The sequence below is a fragment of the Coenobita brevimanus genome, chromosome 72 (assembly GCF_032717465.1).
Source record: "Coenobita brevimanus isolate Jiangsu-jjx chromosome 72, ASM3271746v2, whole genome shotgun sequence".
NCBI classification, from domain to species: domain Eukaryota; kingdom Metazoa; phylum Arthropoda; class Malacostraca; order Decapoda; family Coenobitidae; genus Coenobita; species Coenobita brevimanus.
The window spans coordinates 20,971,487-20,990,941 of record NC_137025.1 but is presented as its reverse complement, the minus strand read 5'-3'; the positions used below and the strand labels follow the sequence as shown (position 1 = coordinate 20,990,941).

Here is a 19,455-nt window from a genome sequence, read left to right as displayed (position 1 = left end):
ATACACTCTCTTCGTCAGTCTTTCACCCTCCATCCTCTCCACATGGCCAAACCACCTCAGTGTGTTCCTCATAACGCTTCCTATCACATCCACATCCACACCACAACGCTTCTTTATATTCTCATTCGTCAGCCTGTCTCTCCATGTGACTCCACAGGCTCCTCTTAAATAACTCATTTCCACTGCTCTCACTCTTGACTTGTGTCCTTCCAACAACGTCCAAGCTTCACTTCAGGCACGTGCAGAGGGGGGGGGGCGGAGGGGGCTTGAGCCCCTGCCCCTTTGAACCTTGATGCCCAAAGTGCCCTTTTGTCAGAGTTTTTGTGTGTGAAAATCCGTCTGTGCAGCCCAAAATAATAATAAAATAATAATAATTTAGATCTACCTTGGTCGACCTCGATTACGTGATCCACAATGTGCCCTGCCCTCAGTTGTAGTGATTCGCAATTTTGCATTGCCATTTTCTTGTCTTTTTTCTCGTTGTTTGACGTTTGTCTTTTAGCTGGTATCCGGTTGGCTTGAAAGAGAGAGAGAGAGAAAACAAAACAAGGAACACCAGTTACACCACAGCCACACATTTTAGCCTGCCGTAATCGTACGTGTCCTGGTCGCGTCACAGTGTGACGCGTCCAGGACACGTCACGGGACTGTTTAGCTGCTAATCAAAGCTGCTGGAGAGGGCCGCGGGTGACAGTGACAGTGCAGATCCGAGGGGGTAAACAAACATCTTGTCTGCAGACTCTACCGCCGGTGAGTATGTTTTGCATTTGCAGTGGTATTCGTTTGTGCATGGATGGTGTATTCTTACAAGATGCAGTGAATTACTATTAAACGGTCTCTGGTAATAAAGGGCAGATTTTGAATGGATTAAATTTGTGGCTATACAGTACAATGTTTGAAGGGGTATGAAATGTCTCCCTGTCCCAGTGTGTTTGTGTGTGTACAGTGTTTTATATGCATCAGATTGTAGTTTAACGATCGCATATGCAGCATTTCATTGTGCAGAGTCTGAGAGATGCCTCGTAAGGAGTAATCCAGAAAGAAATCCAAGAGAGCAAAATCTTTTCAATTCTCATGGATGAAACCACAGATGCTGCACACACTGAACAGGTTTCTTTTGTCATTAGGTATGTGCAAAACATGAAAATCAATGAGCGCTTTCTTCAGGTGTGTAACATTCATAACACAAGGGGAGATTCTCTTGAAAACTTAGTGATAGCTCTACTTGAAGAAAATAATCTGAAGTTGGAAAACATCCGGGGTCAAGGTTACGATGGTGCTGCAAACATGAGCGGACGCTTTAACGGACTTCAGTCAAGAATCCTTAAAAGAAATCCAAAGGCATTGTACGTACACTGCCAGGCACACTGCCTTAATCTGGTGTTAGTTGAAAGTGCAAAGTCGAACATCTGTTTTGTCAGCTTCTTTAACTTAGTTGAGAAACTTTATGCTTTTGTGGCCAACTCATCCAAACGACACTCTGCATTTATTGAAATGCAGAAGACGATGTACCCTGATCGGCGTCCACTGGAGCTAAAGAAGCTGTCAGACACGCGGTGGGCCTGCAGAGAAACAGCCCTTTGCACTCTGAGGAAGGTCCTCCCAGCTGTCATGCAGTTTCTTGAGGAAATGACACAGCAAGACCCTCCTGACTCTTCAGCAGGTGATGCAATGATTCTACTCAAGAGCATCAACTTTGAATTCTTCCTGTGTTTGGAAATCACTTGTCCAATCTTCCAGGTAACTGCGATGGCTTCTAATGCTTTGCAGCAGAAAGACATGGACCTGGGTGCAGCATACAAAGTTGTTAATGGAGTTTTAAAGGGACTGGCGCACAGCAGAACAGAGGAGGAGTTTGATAATATGTATAAACAGGCTACAGAGAAGGCTGCATCAGTGGGCCTGGACCCTCCAACTGAGATTCCTGGTCAAGCTAGGAGGAGGAAAATGCCAGCTAAGTACAAGTTCACTGCCACAACAGCTACTGTTGATCACACTTTCCCTACTTTGCAAGACTACTATCGTGTTAAAGTGTATTACGTTTTTGTGGACACAATGACACATGAGCTTCGGAGACGCTTTAAAGGAGAAGATAACTCCACTTGGGAAATCCTAAATGCTTTCCACAGCCTGACAGTTCCAGAGAACTGGAAAACAGCAAATCCTCCAACAGAAGCACTGCAAGCTGTGAAGAAACTCTGTCAGTTCTATAACATTGAAGTAGACAAATTGCAGACAGAACTTAAGGTCTTCCATGCATCATACTCATGCCCCTCACCCATCAGTGTGACATCTATTCTTACAGTGGTCAAAGAAAACAATGCACATGTGGTTTTCCCTAACTTGACTGAGCTGCTGAAGACCTACGGCACCCTTCCGGTGTCTACAGCTACTGTGGAACGTTCTTTCTCAAAACTGAAGCTGGTGAAAACAAAACTTCGCACCCTTTGCACAGAGGAGAGGTTGTCGGAGCTTCTTTTACTTGCGATTGAAAAGGATATTCCAGTCAACCTTAGTGAAGTCATTGATATTTTTAAGAGCATGGGCAACAGCAAGTTGCTGTTGTAACTGCAAGAGAAGATGCCACTGTGATGTGTAAACACACACACACACACACACACACACACACACACACACACACACACACACACACACACACACACACACCTTAGTGACCTCTAATCTCTATTCTTTCTCTCATTAATCAGTTACATTTAGTTACATTAATAACATTATAAAATAATTATGAATACATCATCCATGTCTATGATGTCTGTTAATAAATGCAGGATGGATTATGAAACAATAAACATTTAAGATTTCAGAAATATGAATTTTTATTATTACTGGCCTCTGTCTACTAATTTATACATGAGTAATTTGAGTATGAACAATGATGTGGTATGTTGTGATTCGATGTTATCTTTATGAATATGGGTTGCTACAATTCAACCGGTTATAGTCAGGTATGCTTTTGCATCCTTTCTCAAATTCATGCTCCATGTGCCCCTTTTTAACTTTTGAGCCCCTGCCCCTCCAACGGTCTCTGCACGGCCCTGCTTCACTTCCATACGTTAGAGTTGGTATCACAATACTGTCATGTAGTAACTTTTTCACTTCCATGCTCACTTCCCTATTTCTTATCACTGCTTTCAAAGAACCAGCAACCTTTCTTCCCTGCTGTACCCTTTCAAGCACTTCACCCTTCAAACCTCCATCCTTACTCATCACACTACCCAAGTACTTAAACGTACTCACATTTTCCAATTCCTCACCATCCAACCTCGCTGTACATTCACTGACTTCACCTCTCTCAAAGACCATCACTTTACTCTTCCCTACATTCACCTTTAGATTCCGTTTCTTACACACTCTCCCAAACTCATCCACCAAGCCTTTCAGCTCCCCTTCGTCTTCACTCAACAACACAGTATCATCTGCAAACAACAGTTCAGGGAGTTTCCAAACACTATCCTCTCTCACCATGGCCACTCCAACATCCACTACCCTACCTTGTACCTCTTTTATTACCCCATCCATGTACAGATTGAACAACCATGGAGACATGACACATCCCTGTTTCAAACCAACTTTCAAAGAGAAAAATTCACTTAGTTCACCATCCACACGCACTGCAGCCTTCGCACCATCGTACATACTCTTCACAGCATTCAACAACTTCCGATCTACTCCATATATTCTTAACACTTTCCACAATCCTTGTCTATTCACCCTGTCATATGCTTTCTCCAAATCCATGAAAGCCGCATACAACTTCTTTCCCTTCTCTAGAAACTTTTCCACTAAAGATCTAAGAATGAATATCTGATCTACACAACCTCTTCCCTTCCTAAAGCCTCTCTGTTCTTCTCCAACTAATTTCTCTCTTCTTTCTCTAACTCTGTCAATAAGTATCCTACCATACACTTTTCCTATTATACTAAGAAGACAAATGCCCCTATGATTACCACACACTTCTTTTTCCCCTTTTCCTTTGTACAAGGGAATAATTATACCTGATTTCTAATCCTCCAGGACTCTACCTTCCTCCCAGGCCAATCTGCACATCTTCCACATCCATTCTACTACTATCTCTCCCCCATGCTTCAGCATTTCACCACACACTCCATCAATTCCTGGGGCTTTCCCCAATTTAACTTTCTTCATTGCTTCCACAACTTCTATCTTGCTGATTTCTTCCTGTCTTCTCACCTCCCTCCTTCTCCCAGCCATTCCCCAGCCACTTATACTCACATTACTTCCATCCTGTACGTTCAACAATTCCTTAAAGTGTTCTCTCCATCTGCTCACTTTTTCTCCCTTCTCCACTAGTAATCTACCATTTTTATCTTTCACTCCCCTGCTAACTTCACTTCCACCCTGTCTTACTCTTTTCACCTCTTTCCAGAAAATTTTCTTACAGTCCCTCCACTTTACACTCAAATTCCTTCCAAATTCCTCATCCACTCTCTTCTTACTCTCTCTTACTAATCTTTTCACCTCTCTCTTTCTTTCTACATATAACTCTCTCTTCCGCCTCTCAACTTCTTCCACGCCCCTATTTCTCATCCATTCATTGTATACTTTCTTCTTTTGTGCCACAGCCTGTTTCACCTCTTCAGTCCACCACGCTGTTCCTTGCACCCCCCTCCGTCTTCTCTTCCTTCCACACACCACATCACATGCTGCACATATTTCTTCTGTAAATATCCCACACACACCTTCCACGTCTCCCATCTGCTCCAATTCATATTTGCCCAATCGTTCCTCCACTTCTCTCTTATACTCTGCCTTTTTCTCATCCTCTTGTAACCTTTCCACTCTCCTTGGACCTACTCCTTCCTCTCGTCTTTCCTTTCTTCTATTCCTCCATCTTACTTGGATCCTAATTCTGGCCACCACCAAGTAGTGGTCAGAAAGTCCACTCCCCCATCCTCTATAAACTCTTGCATCCATTACACATCTTCGCATCCTTTCATCCACACACACATAATCAATCATTGCCTTCCTTTCATTCAGTTCACCACCCACCCTTCTCATCACTCGCCATATATACCTGTGGATCATTTTATGCCTGAAGAGGGTATTGGCTGTCACCAACCCCCTCCCAGTACAAATGTCCACTAACGCACTGCCATTCTCATCTATCTCAGCAGGCATACCCCACTCACCAACTATTCCATCCACCTTCACATTCCCAACTTTACCATTCATATCACCAATCAAAAACACTCTCATTAATTCCAAACTTTTCCATGCACACTTCTACATTTGTCCAGAACTCTTCTCTCACTCTTCTAGCACGATCTTGCGTTGGCGCATACACACACACAATCGCCCACATTTGTATTCCAACTTTCAAAGAAATATATATATATATATATATATATATATATATATATATATATATATATATATATATATATATATATATATATATATATATATATAGAGAGAGAGAGAGAGAGAGAGAGAGAGAGAGAGAGAGAGAGATCAGTGAACACAGGACCTTCCTCAGTCAACATGCAATAGACTGACTACGCCGACGATAGTGATCATCGTAACAGTAATGGTGATTATGTGTGTCTCATCTTTCAAAATAACTGAAGTTTTATGGCGGTAGGTACTGATGATAATGATGATGCGTCAACTTTCACATTGCGTTAAAATTCAAGTGTGTGTGTTACCTCCGCTTTGAAGCAGGGAAGGAAAGTTTAGGTCAAGCAAACACTAATGCCGAGTACACAACACTGACGATCACAACCAAGCAACAAACATGGCGGTGTGAGCTGCATCCAGTGTCCAGTGGGAGTATAGTGCTGCTGCGTCACCCCTTCACACCACAATGCATACCACCTCGTCACACCACCACACAAACCACTACTACTACTACCACTACTGTCCCATCACATCACCATTACTGTTCGTTACACCACTAATCCCCGTCACGTCATCAAAACTCGCTACATCACCACAACCACTCGTAGCACCACCACATCCACTCGTCACACCACCACAACCACTCGTCTCACCACCACATCCACTCGTCACACTAGCACAACCACTCGTCACACCACCACAACCACTCGTCTCACCACCACATCCACTCGTCACACTAGCACAACCACTCGTCACACCACCACAACCACTCGTCACACTAGCACAACCACCCGTCACACCACCAGCCTGTCACACCACCACATTCACTCGTCACACTACCACTCTAACCCCACCCTGGGCCGCACTGATCCCTCGGCCACTACTTAACACACTTCACAAACTCCATCGTGTACAAGCACTGGTATCTGTGAGAATGTACGAAACCGCAGGCCATACACCCATAGCACCACCACTGCTTGACCCTCTCATGGTATGCAAAACACAAACAATGTATTCCAGCCCCTCTCTAGGTGACGCCCGAGTGAGATGTACTGTACCACTGAATGTTTCTTTCTATTCATTTCTGCAACATTCGCGGCCTTTCCTCTAATTTTCTCTCTGCTGAACACTACCTCTCTTCCTTTAAGCTCCGCCTTCTGTTGACGGATGGTCGTATGCTTACTCGTAGACATAAATGTGGATACCGTAAATCGCACCCGACGCAGTTGATAAACTTCAACAAAATATGGAATTCACATTTGTGGGATGGCACATTTGTTGTTTCTTTGAATGCCTAAATGCTCTAAAATACTGGGGAATATGTGAAGCTTAAGTAGATTTGTTAACAAATGCCTTCACGTACACAAAATATGTTATGCTACAAAGCCACTCTTCTTGTACCATCGTATTTACCAATATCATCCCATTCCACAACCGTAACTAAGCATAAAGATAAACGTGGAATCCATTTGTATCGCGAGCTGATCGCACGAATGTGGAATGCCATTATATACTGCATATATATATATATATATATATATATATATATATATATATATATATATATATATATATATCATCCAATCCTACATTGCCCCATGAGGAGCGTAGGAACCCGGGGCTAGGCAGTTGGTCCCGACATTCAAGATGAGTGACCAGCCTTACTCATCCCTGAGTGGCATTACATGAGCAATAAACCCCAACCATCCCTTGGATATAAACCTTCACCGGCTCAATCCGACTGGAGCGCAATAATTACCCAATAAACCACCAGGCGCCAAAAATTTGGTTATATGGTTACCACCTAGCGTAGTAAATGGTTTCCTGGTGTACACGAAACTATCTGGCTTGTCACTCAGTGTAGAGTCACCCACAGACAGAAGTAAGAGGAAAGAATGAAGGAAAGAAAGACAGAAGAGGGAGTGTAAAGTTAGCCGTAGGCAGAAGGACAAGGAAAGAAAGAAGGAAAGGAAGACAAAAGAGGATGGAAGGAAAGAAGGATGGAGGAGAGGAAAGGGCAGACACCCGACAGCAGCACTACATCGAGTGAGTGGATGGTGAGCGCCCCCACCTACCACCATATATATATATATATATATATATATATATATATATATATATATATATATATCATCATCAGCCGTTGAGATCCACTGCAGGACCGGCCTATCCCTACCGAAGCAGGGACGATACAGCCAATGTATCTACCCAGTGGCTTAGGCTGTTTGGTAGAGACTGTATGTAAGGTGAGAAGTGCTTGAGTGTGATTTTTAATGTTGTAGTGGCTTTGGATATGTGTGTAGTCTGTGAACCAAGTGTAATCTGCCCGCCTTAAGTCGATTGGGTGCAAGCATACTAGTATGCGACACAGGTTCAACCACAGCACTTCTTGTGTCCGCCAAAGTAGCAGGTGACTTGGTGAACGCTTCCCAAAGTTTTAAAAACTCTGGATGGAGGCGGACCCGCGCTCACCAGTGTGCGAAACGCACACTCTACCACTGTACCACAGAGGCTCTTTTATATATATATATATATATATATATATATATATATATATATATATATATATAATCATACAGCGATGAGACTCAGCTGTCTAAGACGATTGATAGCAAACCCTTCTCTTTATCCATCTATATTCTCTAAACTCACGTCAAAGCCAAAGGTGGCAGTTGTGTAGGTGTACACGACTGATTATCTTCCTCTCGCTTTTCTGAAATCTGACTTTTCTTCACCATGGCTTCTGCCATTCTGTGAGTCTGTGTTGTTTACTTACCCCCTAATTGTAGAAACTATATAAAAATTCTCTGGCAATCTTACTTCTAAGATGGAACACATGTTTTCCTTTTCCTTCACTCTGAAATCTCCATTCTAGGTGATCTCAATGCTCACCACCACCTTTGGCTTTTCTCCTCATTCACTAATCCACCTCGTGAACAAGCCTTCTTCTTTTCTGTCCTTAATGACAATGAGCAGCTTGTAGAGCACCCTGCTCGTATCTCTGACCGCCATGAAGACAGCTCCAGCATACTTGACCCTTCCCTTACAACTGCTCCTACTGATCCCGCCAATCTTTTCTCTCCACTGGGCTCCTCCAATTACGACCTCATCATCTTAACCTGTCCTACCGCTCCATAAAGGCCTGTGAACCCTCCACAGAAGTAAGATCTGTAGCATTCTGGAGCTGCAGATTGGGAGGCCCTCAGACACTACAGCTCTGGTTTCCCTGATATAAGTACAGTATTGTTTTCATGGCCGAGAGCTACTGTATCTGAATGTGCCTCGCTCATTAAGAAGGTTATTCTTTCGGGCATGGAAGTATATGTTCCTTTCTCTTACTCTCCGACTAATGAAAAAAAAAAGCTTGGTTCATTAAGGATTGTTCTAATACTGTCCACAACAAAAAGAGGCCTACAAAGGGCACCAGTACCAACACATCCCCGAATCTCGTATTTTTTATGTTTCTCTACGGAATCATGTTAAGTCTGGTCTTCGCCATACTAGGAAAAAAAAAAATATTTTACTCAAAATTTTCCAGCATATTTTGGGACCTTAGCAGAAACTTTTCTGACAACTTTACTTTACCCTCCTTTCCTCCTCTTTTCCACTCTGATGGGTCTGCAGCTGATTCTTCTGCTGAAAAAGCGGAACTCTTTGCTCAGACTTTCTCCTCCAATTCCACATTGGATGATACCGGTGCTGTTCCTCCATCTCGCCTCCCCTCTGAGTTTTTTTAAAGATTGACATGAAAATTTCTTCAAGCAACATACTTTTCTGCCCTCACTGGCCTCAGTACTAGTAAGATGTACAGGCTTGATGGGGGTCAGTCAGTTTGTTCTCAAGAACTGTGCTTCTGAGATGACTCCCTGTCTTGGCAAAGTCTCACCTTTGTCTGTTAACTTATACCATTCCTCTTTTCTGGAAGTTTTGCGTCATTCAGCCTGTCACGAAAAGGGTGACTTTTCTGAGCCCTCTATCACCCAACTGCTTTATTATCCTGCAGTTCTAAAGTATTCAAATATATTTTCGCAAATACATAAACACATAAATAAAAAACGCCTTTCCTATAATGACCTTTCTGATCTCTAGTATGGGCTCCCCCAGGGATCCTCCACTGGCGGCTTTCTCACCATCCTTTCTGACTCTTGGTCATCCTCCTTTCGGGACTTAGGCGAAAGCTTTGCCATTGCCCTTGATATCTCAAAAGTTTTAGAACAAGTCTGGGGTAAATCTTTAGTTTTAAACTGCCGTTCTACGGTTTCTTTCCTGCTATCTGAGCCTTCATCTCTAGCTTCATTTCTGGTCGCTCTATAGTTGTTGTAGATGACCACTGCTTTTCTTCCACAGCTATTAGTAGTGCTGTTCCTCGAGGTTCTGTCATGTCACCGACTCTTCCTACTTTTCATTAATGCTCTTCTGAGCTGCACACCTAACCCTATCCACTCACACTGTGATGGCTCCAGTCTTCACCTCCCCATCCTTTTTTCACAGCATCCATCACAGCAGTTACTTCAGCAAATCACAGGATAATGCTATTTCACGGCCACCATCTGACTTGGTTCATATTTCTTAATGAAATCAAAGAAATCTTGGTAGTGCATCAAAAACTCAGTTCCTACACCTTTCGACCTGCTAAAATCTTTCTCATGATTATCCTTTAATACTCAACATTATACAACCCAATCTTTCATCTCCTCAGGATCATTGGAGTTTCATTCCAATGCGACCTATTACAAAAAGATCACATTACCTTCCTTGCAAAATCTGCTTCCATGAGATTGGTTGTGCTAAGCCGACTCTGTGCCTTCTTTATCCTTGCACAGCTGTTTACTTTCTACATGGATTTTATTCACCCCTGTGAGCAGTACAACTCTAATGCGTGAAAGGACTACCCACACACTGCTTTAAACAGGGTGGAATTACAGGGTTTTCGCCTCATCAAATTCCCTCTTCTTATTGGCTCCTTTCGACCTTTTTTTTTTCACGGCCATGTTGCATCTTTATCTGTTTACTACCGCTAATTCAACGATCATGACTTTTGCCCGCATCTCTCCTCCATTACGGCGGGCATGTAGCACTTAGTATGCTCTCACCCTTCTCCTGTCCATCTCTCCAAAGCAGTCACTTATGTTCCCAACAGGTCAATTGTAGAACAGTCTTTTTCAATCCGTATCTTCCCTTACCTATGACCTCCAACCTTTATAACGCAGTGTGTTCAGGCATTTCGAAATGAACGGATCTTGAATTTGACGATTTCCAAATGGCAGCTTTGTTTACCTACGATCTCGCCGACGCGACACGTAGGTGCATATTCAACCTAACCTAACATATCCTAACTTAGCATAACTTAACTGGGGACTTAATCCCCCAAACCGATCATGATTTCAGCCATTTATGATGTCCACTTAATCTTGGAAGTCCCCGAATACCTGTCAGGCCAAAATCCCAATCTCAGTCCTATCTTGTTAAAACAAATCTTACTTATCCTGTCCTACCCTAATCTAACCTAACTTAATCAACCGAAACTAACCAACATTAACACACTGCTAAGGAATCAAACCCAAACTCATATCCTAACCAAACCTAATCAACCAAATTTGACCAAACGCAGTAAATCTATAAGGAATTTAATACAAGTATTTCGCCAACAGTAAGACCTGTGTTAGGAGGGTTCGGCAGCAGGCTCAGCTCTCCCTGGTAACTTCGTCGGATGTGACGGTGTTGGATGCAGGATACCCAACGATCCAGCCTAACTTAACCGATCCTAACCTATCCTAACTGGGGGGCTTTGACCCCAGAGCCCCCTTATTTTAACCACCTAGAACTTTCTGCACGGGGGAACTTTGTGCAGAGGACAACGTTTATACGTGATCTAACCCTTATTTATATATCTAGATACTGTAGACAGACAGACAGACAGATAGACAGATACAGATAAATAGAAATAGATATATATATATGCTCAGTATCTATGGCAATCTATGAAAGATAACAACCTGTGAAAGACACATTCCAATAGGGCATCGGGGATGACCCGCGCCCTGTGGTAAAATATTAATGTGGTTCTTGCATGTTCTGTTTCCGGTAAACCGAGCCATACTACCACATAATTATACTATAATCCTGTGTGGTGGTCGGGGGAGGGGGTGGAGAAGGCGTAGTCAAACTGGAATTATGATTTCAATGACGCTTGGCAGGATTATTGCATCGGGGTCACGGATGGGTTCATTTCAGTTTCATGTCGAGCACAGCTTTTCGAATGGGTGTTCTGGTCCTCATGGTAGTCTCCACTGACATTACATTACGAGGAAAATGCACCAGACATTTCCGAGAAATTTCATGAATATCCATGTGTGTGTGTGTGTGTGTGTGTGTGTGTGTGTTCTTACCTAATTGTATCTTTACAGGAATGAGTCAAGCTCGTATTGTCCCGTGTCTTAGACCATATTTATCGTACATATCCTTAAATTTGTGAATTGTTTTGGCACACACTATTTCATTCGGTAGTGCATTCCATTGATCAATTGCTCTGTTTGGGAAACTGAATTTCCTTACGTCTTTATCACCTCTCTTCTTATGCAGTTTTTTGCAGTGTCCTCTTGCTGATGCTTCTCCATATGTTAAGTAATCATTTTTGTCTATTTTCTCCTTTCCTGATATGCACTTATATAGCATTATCATGTCACCTCTTTTCCTTCTCTCCTGTAGTGTTGGTAGATTCAGTTTATTTAGTCTTTCTTCGTAGCTTAGGTCCCTTAAGCTTGGTATCCATCTTGTAGCAGTCTTTTGAACTTTTTCAATCTTGTCTCTATGCTTTTTGGGATGAGGACTCCAGACTATTGATGCATATTCCAGGGTTGGTCTAATGAATGATGTTATTATCCTTCTTAGCATGTCTTCATTTATGTATGTGAATGCTATTCTCATATTTGCAACCAGTGTATACATGTTCCGTACCTTCTCGCTGATGTGGTCAGCCGGAGATAGTCTGTTATTGATAATCACACCTAGGTCTTTCTCTCTTTCTGATGTGTATAGGGTTTTATTTCCTAACTTATAATCCCAATCAGGTCTTTTTCCACTTTTACCAAACTTGATTACATGACACTTGTCCACATTGAATTCCATTTGCCATGTTTTACTCCATTCATGAAGTTTATTTAATTCTTCTTGTAGCTCCCTACAAGAGTCTGTGCTAGTAATTCTCCTTTGTATTTTTGCATCATCTGCAAACATATTCAGATAGCTCTCATTTCCAGTGTTACTGTTTATATCATTTATGTACACTAAAAACATGATTGGTGCCAGCACCGAACCCTTTGGTACTCCACTAGTCACTTCTTTCCATGATGAGGTGTTTCCTCTTAGTACTGTCCTCATTTCTCTTTTTAAGAGAAAGTCTTCATCCAACAAAACAGTTTGCCTCGAATTCCTCCTTGATGGTACAGCTTCCATAAAGGTCTTTGGTGTGGTACTGTCAAAAGCTTTCATGAAATCTAAATAGATGTGTCCACCCATCCTTCCCTTTCCTGTATTGTGTTTGTTACTCTGTCATAGTAGCTCAACAGATTAGTAACACATGATTTTCCTTTTCTGAAACCAAACTGTCTTTCTGTTTTACTTTTTCTGCTATTTGTATATCTGGTAGTATGTGTGGACATGCGTGTTCCACATAGTCCCTCTCAAAATTTTTTTCTTCCGTAAAAACTAATTGGAAATTCTTATTTAGTGCTTCACAAATATCCTTCTCTTGTGTATAAGTGATTCCCTCGTCCGTAATGGATTGTATTATATCTTTTACTTTGGTTTTGCTTCTGATATAGCTGTAAAATAGCTCTGGTTGATCACTACTTTTATTTATGATATCCTCCTCAAACTGTTTTTGGGCTTCCCTCCTTATTCTTGTATAATCGTTTCTTGCCTGTTTGTAATTATTATACGCCCTTTCACTATTGTGTCTTCTGTATCTATTCCACAACAAATCTCTTCTTTCTTTTGATTTTTTACATTCTGTATTGAACCATTTCTGTATTTTCTTATCTGCTTCTTTGTGCTGTGGGATGTACTTCTGGACTCCTATTTCATAAAATTCACAAAATTTTTTATATACAGCATTTAAATCTTGTCCTCTAAGCTCATTTTCCCAATCAACTTCTAAGAAATACTTCTTTAGGTCTTGATAATTTCCCTTTTTATAGTTTAGGCTCTTTTTGTAACTGTCATTGCTGTTTACTATGTCATATGCTATCCTGAAGCTATAATTTAGTACTGCATGATCGCTTTTGCCGAGTGGAGGGTGATATATTAAACTGTCAATGTCATTTTCTTGCCTAGTAAATATTAGATCTAGCACTGAAGGTACATCAAGTCCTCTTTTTCTAGTGGTTTCCCTCACATGTTGCGTTAAGAAAAACTCTTGTACGAGATCCAGGAGCTTTTGGTCCCAACAGCTTTCTTGGCTATTTATATCTACAGTATTCCAATTTATATTTGTATTGAAGTCCCCAGTTAGTATAATTCTTTCCGATTTCTCTTCCATTTTATGTAGCAAGGATCTTATACTTTGAATTGTACTCTCTGCCAGGTCCTCATATTCGTCTCTTTCCCATGTGTTTGATCTGGGTGGCATATACAAATTGGCTACAATTACTTTACCTTCAGATGTGTCGATCTCTACTGCAATCAGTTCTACTTGTGATGGTATATCTAGGTTTATTTCCTTGACTTTTAGATTTTTCTTAGTTAATATTATAATTCCTCCTCCTTTTTTTAAATTTCTGTCTCTTCTCCATATATTGTATTCCTCTAAGTTTAGTATGTCATTGGATATCCTTGGTGTTAATTCTGTCTCAGTTAGGCATATTATTTGTGGTTCATTTTCTCTGACAATCATTCATCTCTAGTAATTTAGATACCATTCCATCCACATTTGAGTACATCAACTTTATCATCTTGTTTATATACTTGTCATGACATGGTTCTACTAACTTCCTCCTTTTTCTTCCATCCTGTTTGTGTACCACTTTCGTACCTGCAATCCTATTACTTTGTAAAAAAAAATTTCTTCTTGTCCTCTTCTGAGCTTCCCTCATTTTTTGTTTTTGCTTCCTCCCTTTTCTCTTTCAGTAATTCCAGTTCCTCTTGTGTTAGGCATCTTTTTATCCATACATTTTTGAACTCCTCTTTTTCCATAAGATTCTTTGCATTTTTTAGTATCTCTTCCACAGTGTTTACACTCTGGAAAGTCACCTTTAGAGGTCTTGTCTTGCTTTTCTCGTATTTCCCTAACCTTTTGTGTTCCTCTATGTCTTTACTACAGATTTCCTCTGATACTTCTTTCAGTAAGCTCATTACATTTGCCATCTCCTTTTTGTCTCTAGTGATTTTGTTTTTAATTTCTTCCTCTTCTATACCAGTGATTACTATTGATTTATTTATTTCTACTGAATCTCTGACTAACTTTGGATTGTTTTGGATTATTCTTTTCACTTCCTTTTTAATGCTTTTTTCCTCCACCCTTGTTTCTAAGTCTTTACTTTCACCATTTCAGCATACGTGGTGTCCACATCATTTTTGTAGCTTTGCACAGCTTCATTCACCTGTGTTATCTTCTCCTCAATATCACTGCTCTGGTCCATAAGACTGCTTGCTTGTCTAATTGTCTCTGTGTCATTTTTTAACTCTTCCATAACACTCTCGTGATTGACTACTGTACTTGCCATTTCACTCACTTTCTTCCTAAGCGTATTCAATTCCACTGTTAGTTCACTGATGGTTGTGTCTTTCTTATTGGCCTCCCTTCCTAGTTTTTCTATCTCTTCCTTTTGCAAGTGCATTTGCTTCTTTATTTCATCAATTTCATTTTTGAAAGCCATTTCTAGTTTGTGTACACGTTCAACCAGTCTATTGTGAGTCTCCACTTCAATCAGTTCTTGGTAGAAATCATCATTTTGCTTTTTACTTTTATCCCTTTTCTTTTCCAAATTTGTTTTACTGAAGTATGTATCCATTTTGTAATACTAAATGAGCAGAGTATGTACTTACAGAGTATGCACGCTTTCCCCGTGTTGCTGTAGTATAAACAAACCCAGCTGACTCAATGCATCATGGTTCTTTGTTGTTTGAACCAGTCTTATTTAAACTTATTATTTCTTTACCTTTTAATAATGAAAAATCATTTAGTCTAACCTGGTACAGAGCTTGACTCATTCAAAGATACTAATTTAGGTAATTGCCACTGTTTTGGTACGGAGCGCCGATGTCCGACGTCTGCATCTGATGACTCCGTGTGTGTGTGTGTGTACACACACACCGTGGAAGCAAAAGAAACTCACTTTCCAGCTTCTTACTGGTTATTAAAGCCTGTAACAATCCATGAACAATTTTCACCGTACATGGAATGGCTGAGGATCTCACCAACAAACTCTCATACTGGCGAGATTTCAAGTTGGGTATTACATGAATGTGCATCAGTGTTTAGCAGACCAATACATTTAATATTCAGGGAATCCTTAGGTCAAGGTAAACTACCTTATATTTGGAAGAATGTAAACATTGTTCCCATATTCAAGAAAGGAAACAGACATAATCCACTCAACTACCGACCAGTATCACTGACCGGTGTTGTAAGATACTAGAAAAGCTGATAAGAAACGTTTGGTTAATCCATCTAGAAAAATACAATATGATAACAGAAAGACAGTTCCGTTTTAGAAAGGGGAAATGTACTAATCTATTAAGCTAATATGATAGAGTTGCAGAAACATTACAGAAAAGAGATGGCTGGGTAGACAGTATCTATTTGGATTTCAAGAAGGCATTTGACAGAGTACTTTGTGGAAACTGTACCATCAAGGAGGAAGCCAAGGCAATCTGTACTGTTGGATGCAAGATTATCTTAAAAAAAAAAAAAAAAAAAATGAGAATACTACTAAGAGGAAATTGCACATCATGGAGAGAAGTGATTAGTGAACTTTCACAGAGTTCAGTGCTGGCACCAATTATGCTTTTGGTATATATAAATGATATAGACAGCGACACTGGAAATAGAAGCCATCTAATATGCTTGCTGATGATGCAGAAGTACAAAGGATAATTACAAACACAGACTCTTGCAGAGAGCTGCAAGAAAAACTATATAAGTTTCATGAATGGAGCAATAAATGGCAAATGGAATTCAGTGTGGACAAGTGTCCTGTATTCAAGTTTGGTAAAAGTGAAAAAAGACCAGACTGGGATTATCAGCTAGGAAGTTCAACCCTACACATATTAGAAAAGGAGAAGGACCTACTGTAGAGTGATTATCAATAACAATTCCCGGCTGACCACATCAGTGAGAAGTACGGAACATGTATACACTGCTTGCTAATTATGGGATTTGCATTCGCATATATAAATAAGACATGCTGAGAAAGATAATCACATCATTCATTAGACCATCTCTGGAGTATGCATCAGTAATCTGAAATCTACATCTCAAAAAACACATAGATAAGACTGAAGAGGTACAAAGGACTGCTACGAAATGAGCACCAAATTTAAGGGATCTAAGTTATAAAGAAAAGACTAGAAAGTTAAATTTACCAACATTACAAGACAGAAGGAAAAGAGGAGACATGATTATGTTATATAAATGCATCACAGAAAAAGAGGAATTAGATATAAATGAGTATATAACCTATGGGGAAGCAACATCAAGACGACACTGCAAAAAACTATACAATAAGAAAGGTGATAAAGACGTAAGGAAACTCAATTTCCCAAACAGAGGAACTGATCAGTGGAACGCACTACCGAATGAAATAGTGTGTGTCAAAACTATTAAAAAACTCAAAGATACGTATGATAAAAATGGTTCAAAACACGGGACAGTACAAGCCTAACCCAATCCTGTAAAGATGCAATTAGGTAAGAACGATCAGGTAAGAACAGGTGCTGCCTTTCCGTATTCCTTATTGAAGTTGATCTCTCACAGTGAGTTACATGTTATGCTTCACAGATTCCCATATATACCAAGCATTTTTCTTAATATTACCTGTGAAATATATTTCACTTGAAGACTTGCTAATATCACACCATCACCCCGATGAAGTTACAACCAAAACAAAACTTCGACAAAACTCTATAAACGCGCGTCTTACTTTTGGCGTAATTTCTGATTTTTTAATGAAATGTTAGGTTTGGATAATTTATTAAGTTAGGATGGGTTAGATTTTGTTAGACCAGGTTTGGATACCATGGATTAGGTTAGGTTAGGTTAAGTTAGGATAGGATGGGTTAGGTTGGGTTACAGGATGGGTTAGGTTAGGTTAGGTTAGGCCACGATGAGTTAGGTTAGGTTAGGCCACGATGAGTTAGGTTAGGTTAGGACAGGATGGGTTAGGTTAGGTTAGGTTAGGCTACGACAGATTTGATTAGGCTGAGAAAGTTAGGACTCAGACTGAGATTTGACCTGAGGGGTATTTGGGGGCTCTCTGAGTTAGGCTGTGGCAATTAGAGAGCCGACGTCACAACCATGTGATGATTCTAAATAAACACAGCAGACGACGCCGTTTGCTTTATTACAGCAAAGCAAAAAGGCTTAATATTCATTAAGAAATATTCATGGATTTGCTACAGGCTTTAATAACCAGTAAGAAGTTTAGAAGTGAGTTTCTTTTGCTTCCACGGGGATAAACAAGAAATAAATCGTGGAAAAAGCAAATATTGTAAGTAGACTCCAAAAATCTCTTCCTTCATTGGTAACAATAAGTAGCTGCCATTGTACTTATTGATATACCCACACGGCGGGGTGAACCCGACACCACCACCCCAGGAGGAGAGTACGAAGGGGTGACACCAACCCCACGAGGAGATGACAGGGAGGCTGTTTTACCTGACATGCCGTCCAGGCAAGAGCAAAGTATCTTCCCCATGACCCGACGCCCCTCTTCCCCGCAGCCAGACCACCCGGCAGTGTACAAGAAACGTACACTACACTTCAGTGGAGGGAACACTCACCAGAACTGGGGTGGGACTTGCAGTGGCAAGATCCCAAACAAACCCTCGGATGCCGAGTCCACTGGATCGGCCTCCTATATAACAGAGGACTCAGGAGAAGCCTCGAGGTTTGTTATACCCCAAGGGAGCAGCGGCACAGTAGTACCCACTGGGTATACTGTGGGTGGAGTGACCGCCAGTTCTCCACCCTCTGCCACCCACCTTCGGAAGCCAGCAAGTTGGCACTTCCACCAGACAACCAAGAGGGAGGTGGGCCCCGGGGTACACTTCGCCAGAGGTACTACTCAGGACTGATTCCCGGTCGTCCCCCAGGGCTGCCCCAACCCCGACAGAAGGAGGACAGACTCTGCCGGAGCTGTGGCTTAGGCCGGGAGCGCCCACCAGGCCTCTTCCTCCTGATGTCACCGGGACAGGTGTCCCAGACCCTACGGCAGGAATGCAGTCTCCACTGGAGCTGTGGCTATTGCTGGGAGAGCCCACTGGGTGCCCTCTTCCAGCTGCCAGGGTCTGTGGTGCCAGGAGGAGTCCCCTCAGACTCCTCCTCCACGCCTGTCCTCAGTAGGAGCACAGGCAGTGCCCAGCGGTGCTGCCTGGCGGAGGGAACGTCCCCCAGATCTCCCGTGCACACCCCTGACTGGAGTTTTGGCAGGGCCTACCGAGCCCGCCAAGTAGGAGAGCCGGCCCTCAGCCACACTCCCTCCAAGAGTTCCCGAGCTCCTACAGAGGGTAGCGCCTCTTGCTCCGCCCACCCCTCCTCTGGCAGAGCGAGGTGCCCCTCTCCCCGCCTTTCTCTCCGAGAGGGTGGGATCTGCTCCCCTGCAGGTACCCCGTCAGAGACCAGACCAGGCGAGACGTCCCTGAGACTAGGTGTCCTGTCCCTGCAGCCCCATCCTCCCCAGGTGCTGCCGGACTCCGCTGGGGCAAGAGGCCGCAGTCCAGCCCTGATGGCCTCCTCCTGCAGACGAGACCGCAGCCCCAGGAACCAGCAGGCCTCCCCTGATGCCTGCTGCAGCTGCCGGACCTCCCCCGGCGCAGGTGGCCGCGGTTCTTCCCTGATGGCCGCCCCTGACGGACATG

The 19,455-nt window shown here is 42.1% G+C and overlaps 1 protein-coding gene across 1 annotated transcript; it reads left to right on the top strand.

Annotated features, from left to right (window-relative positions):
• Window positions 1-1,140: 1,140 nt before the first annotated feature.
• Window positions 1,141-2,568, top strand: LOC145407072 (zinc finger MYM-type protein 1-like). The gene has a single exon (XM_080278096.1). It carries the CDS (start codon window positions 1,141-1,143, stop codon window positions 2,566-2,568), a length of 1,428 nt encoding a protein of 475 aa, XP_080134222.1.
• The last annotated feature ends 16,887 nt before the right edge of the window (window positions 2,569-19,455 follow it).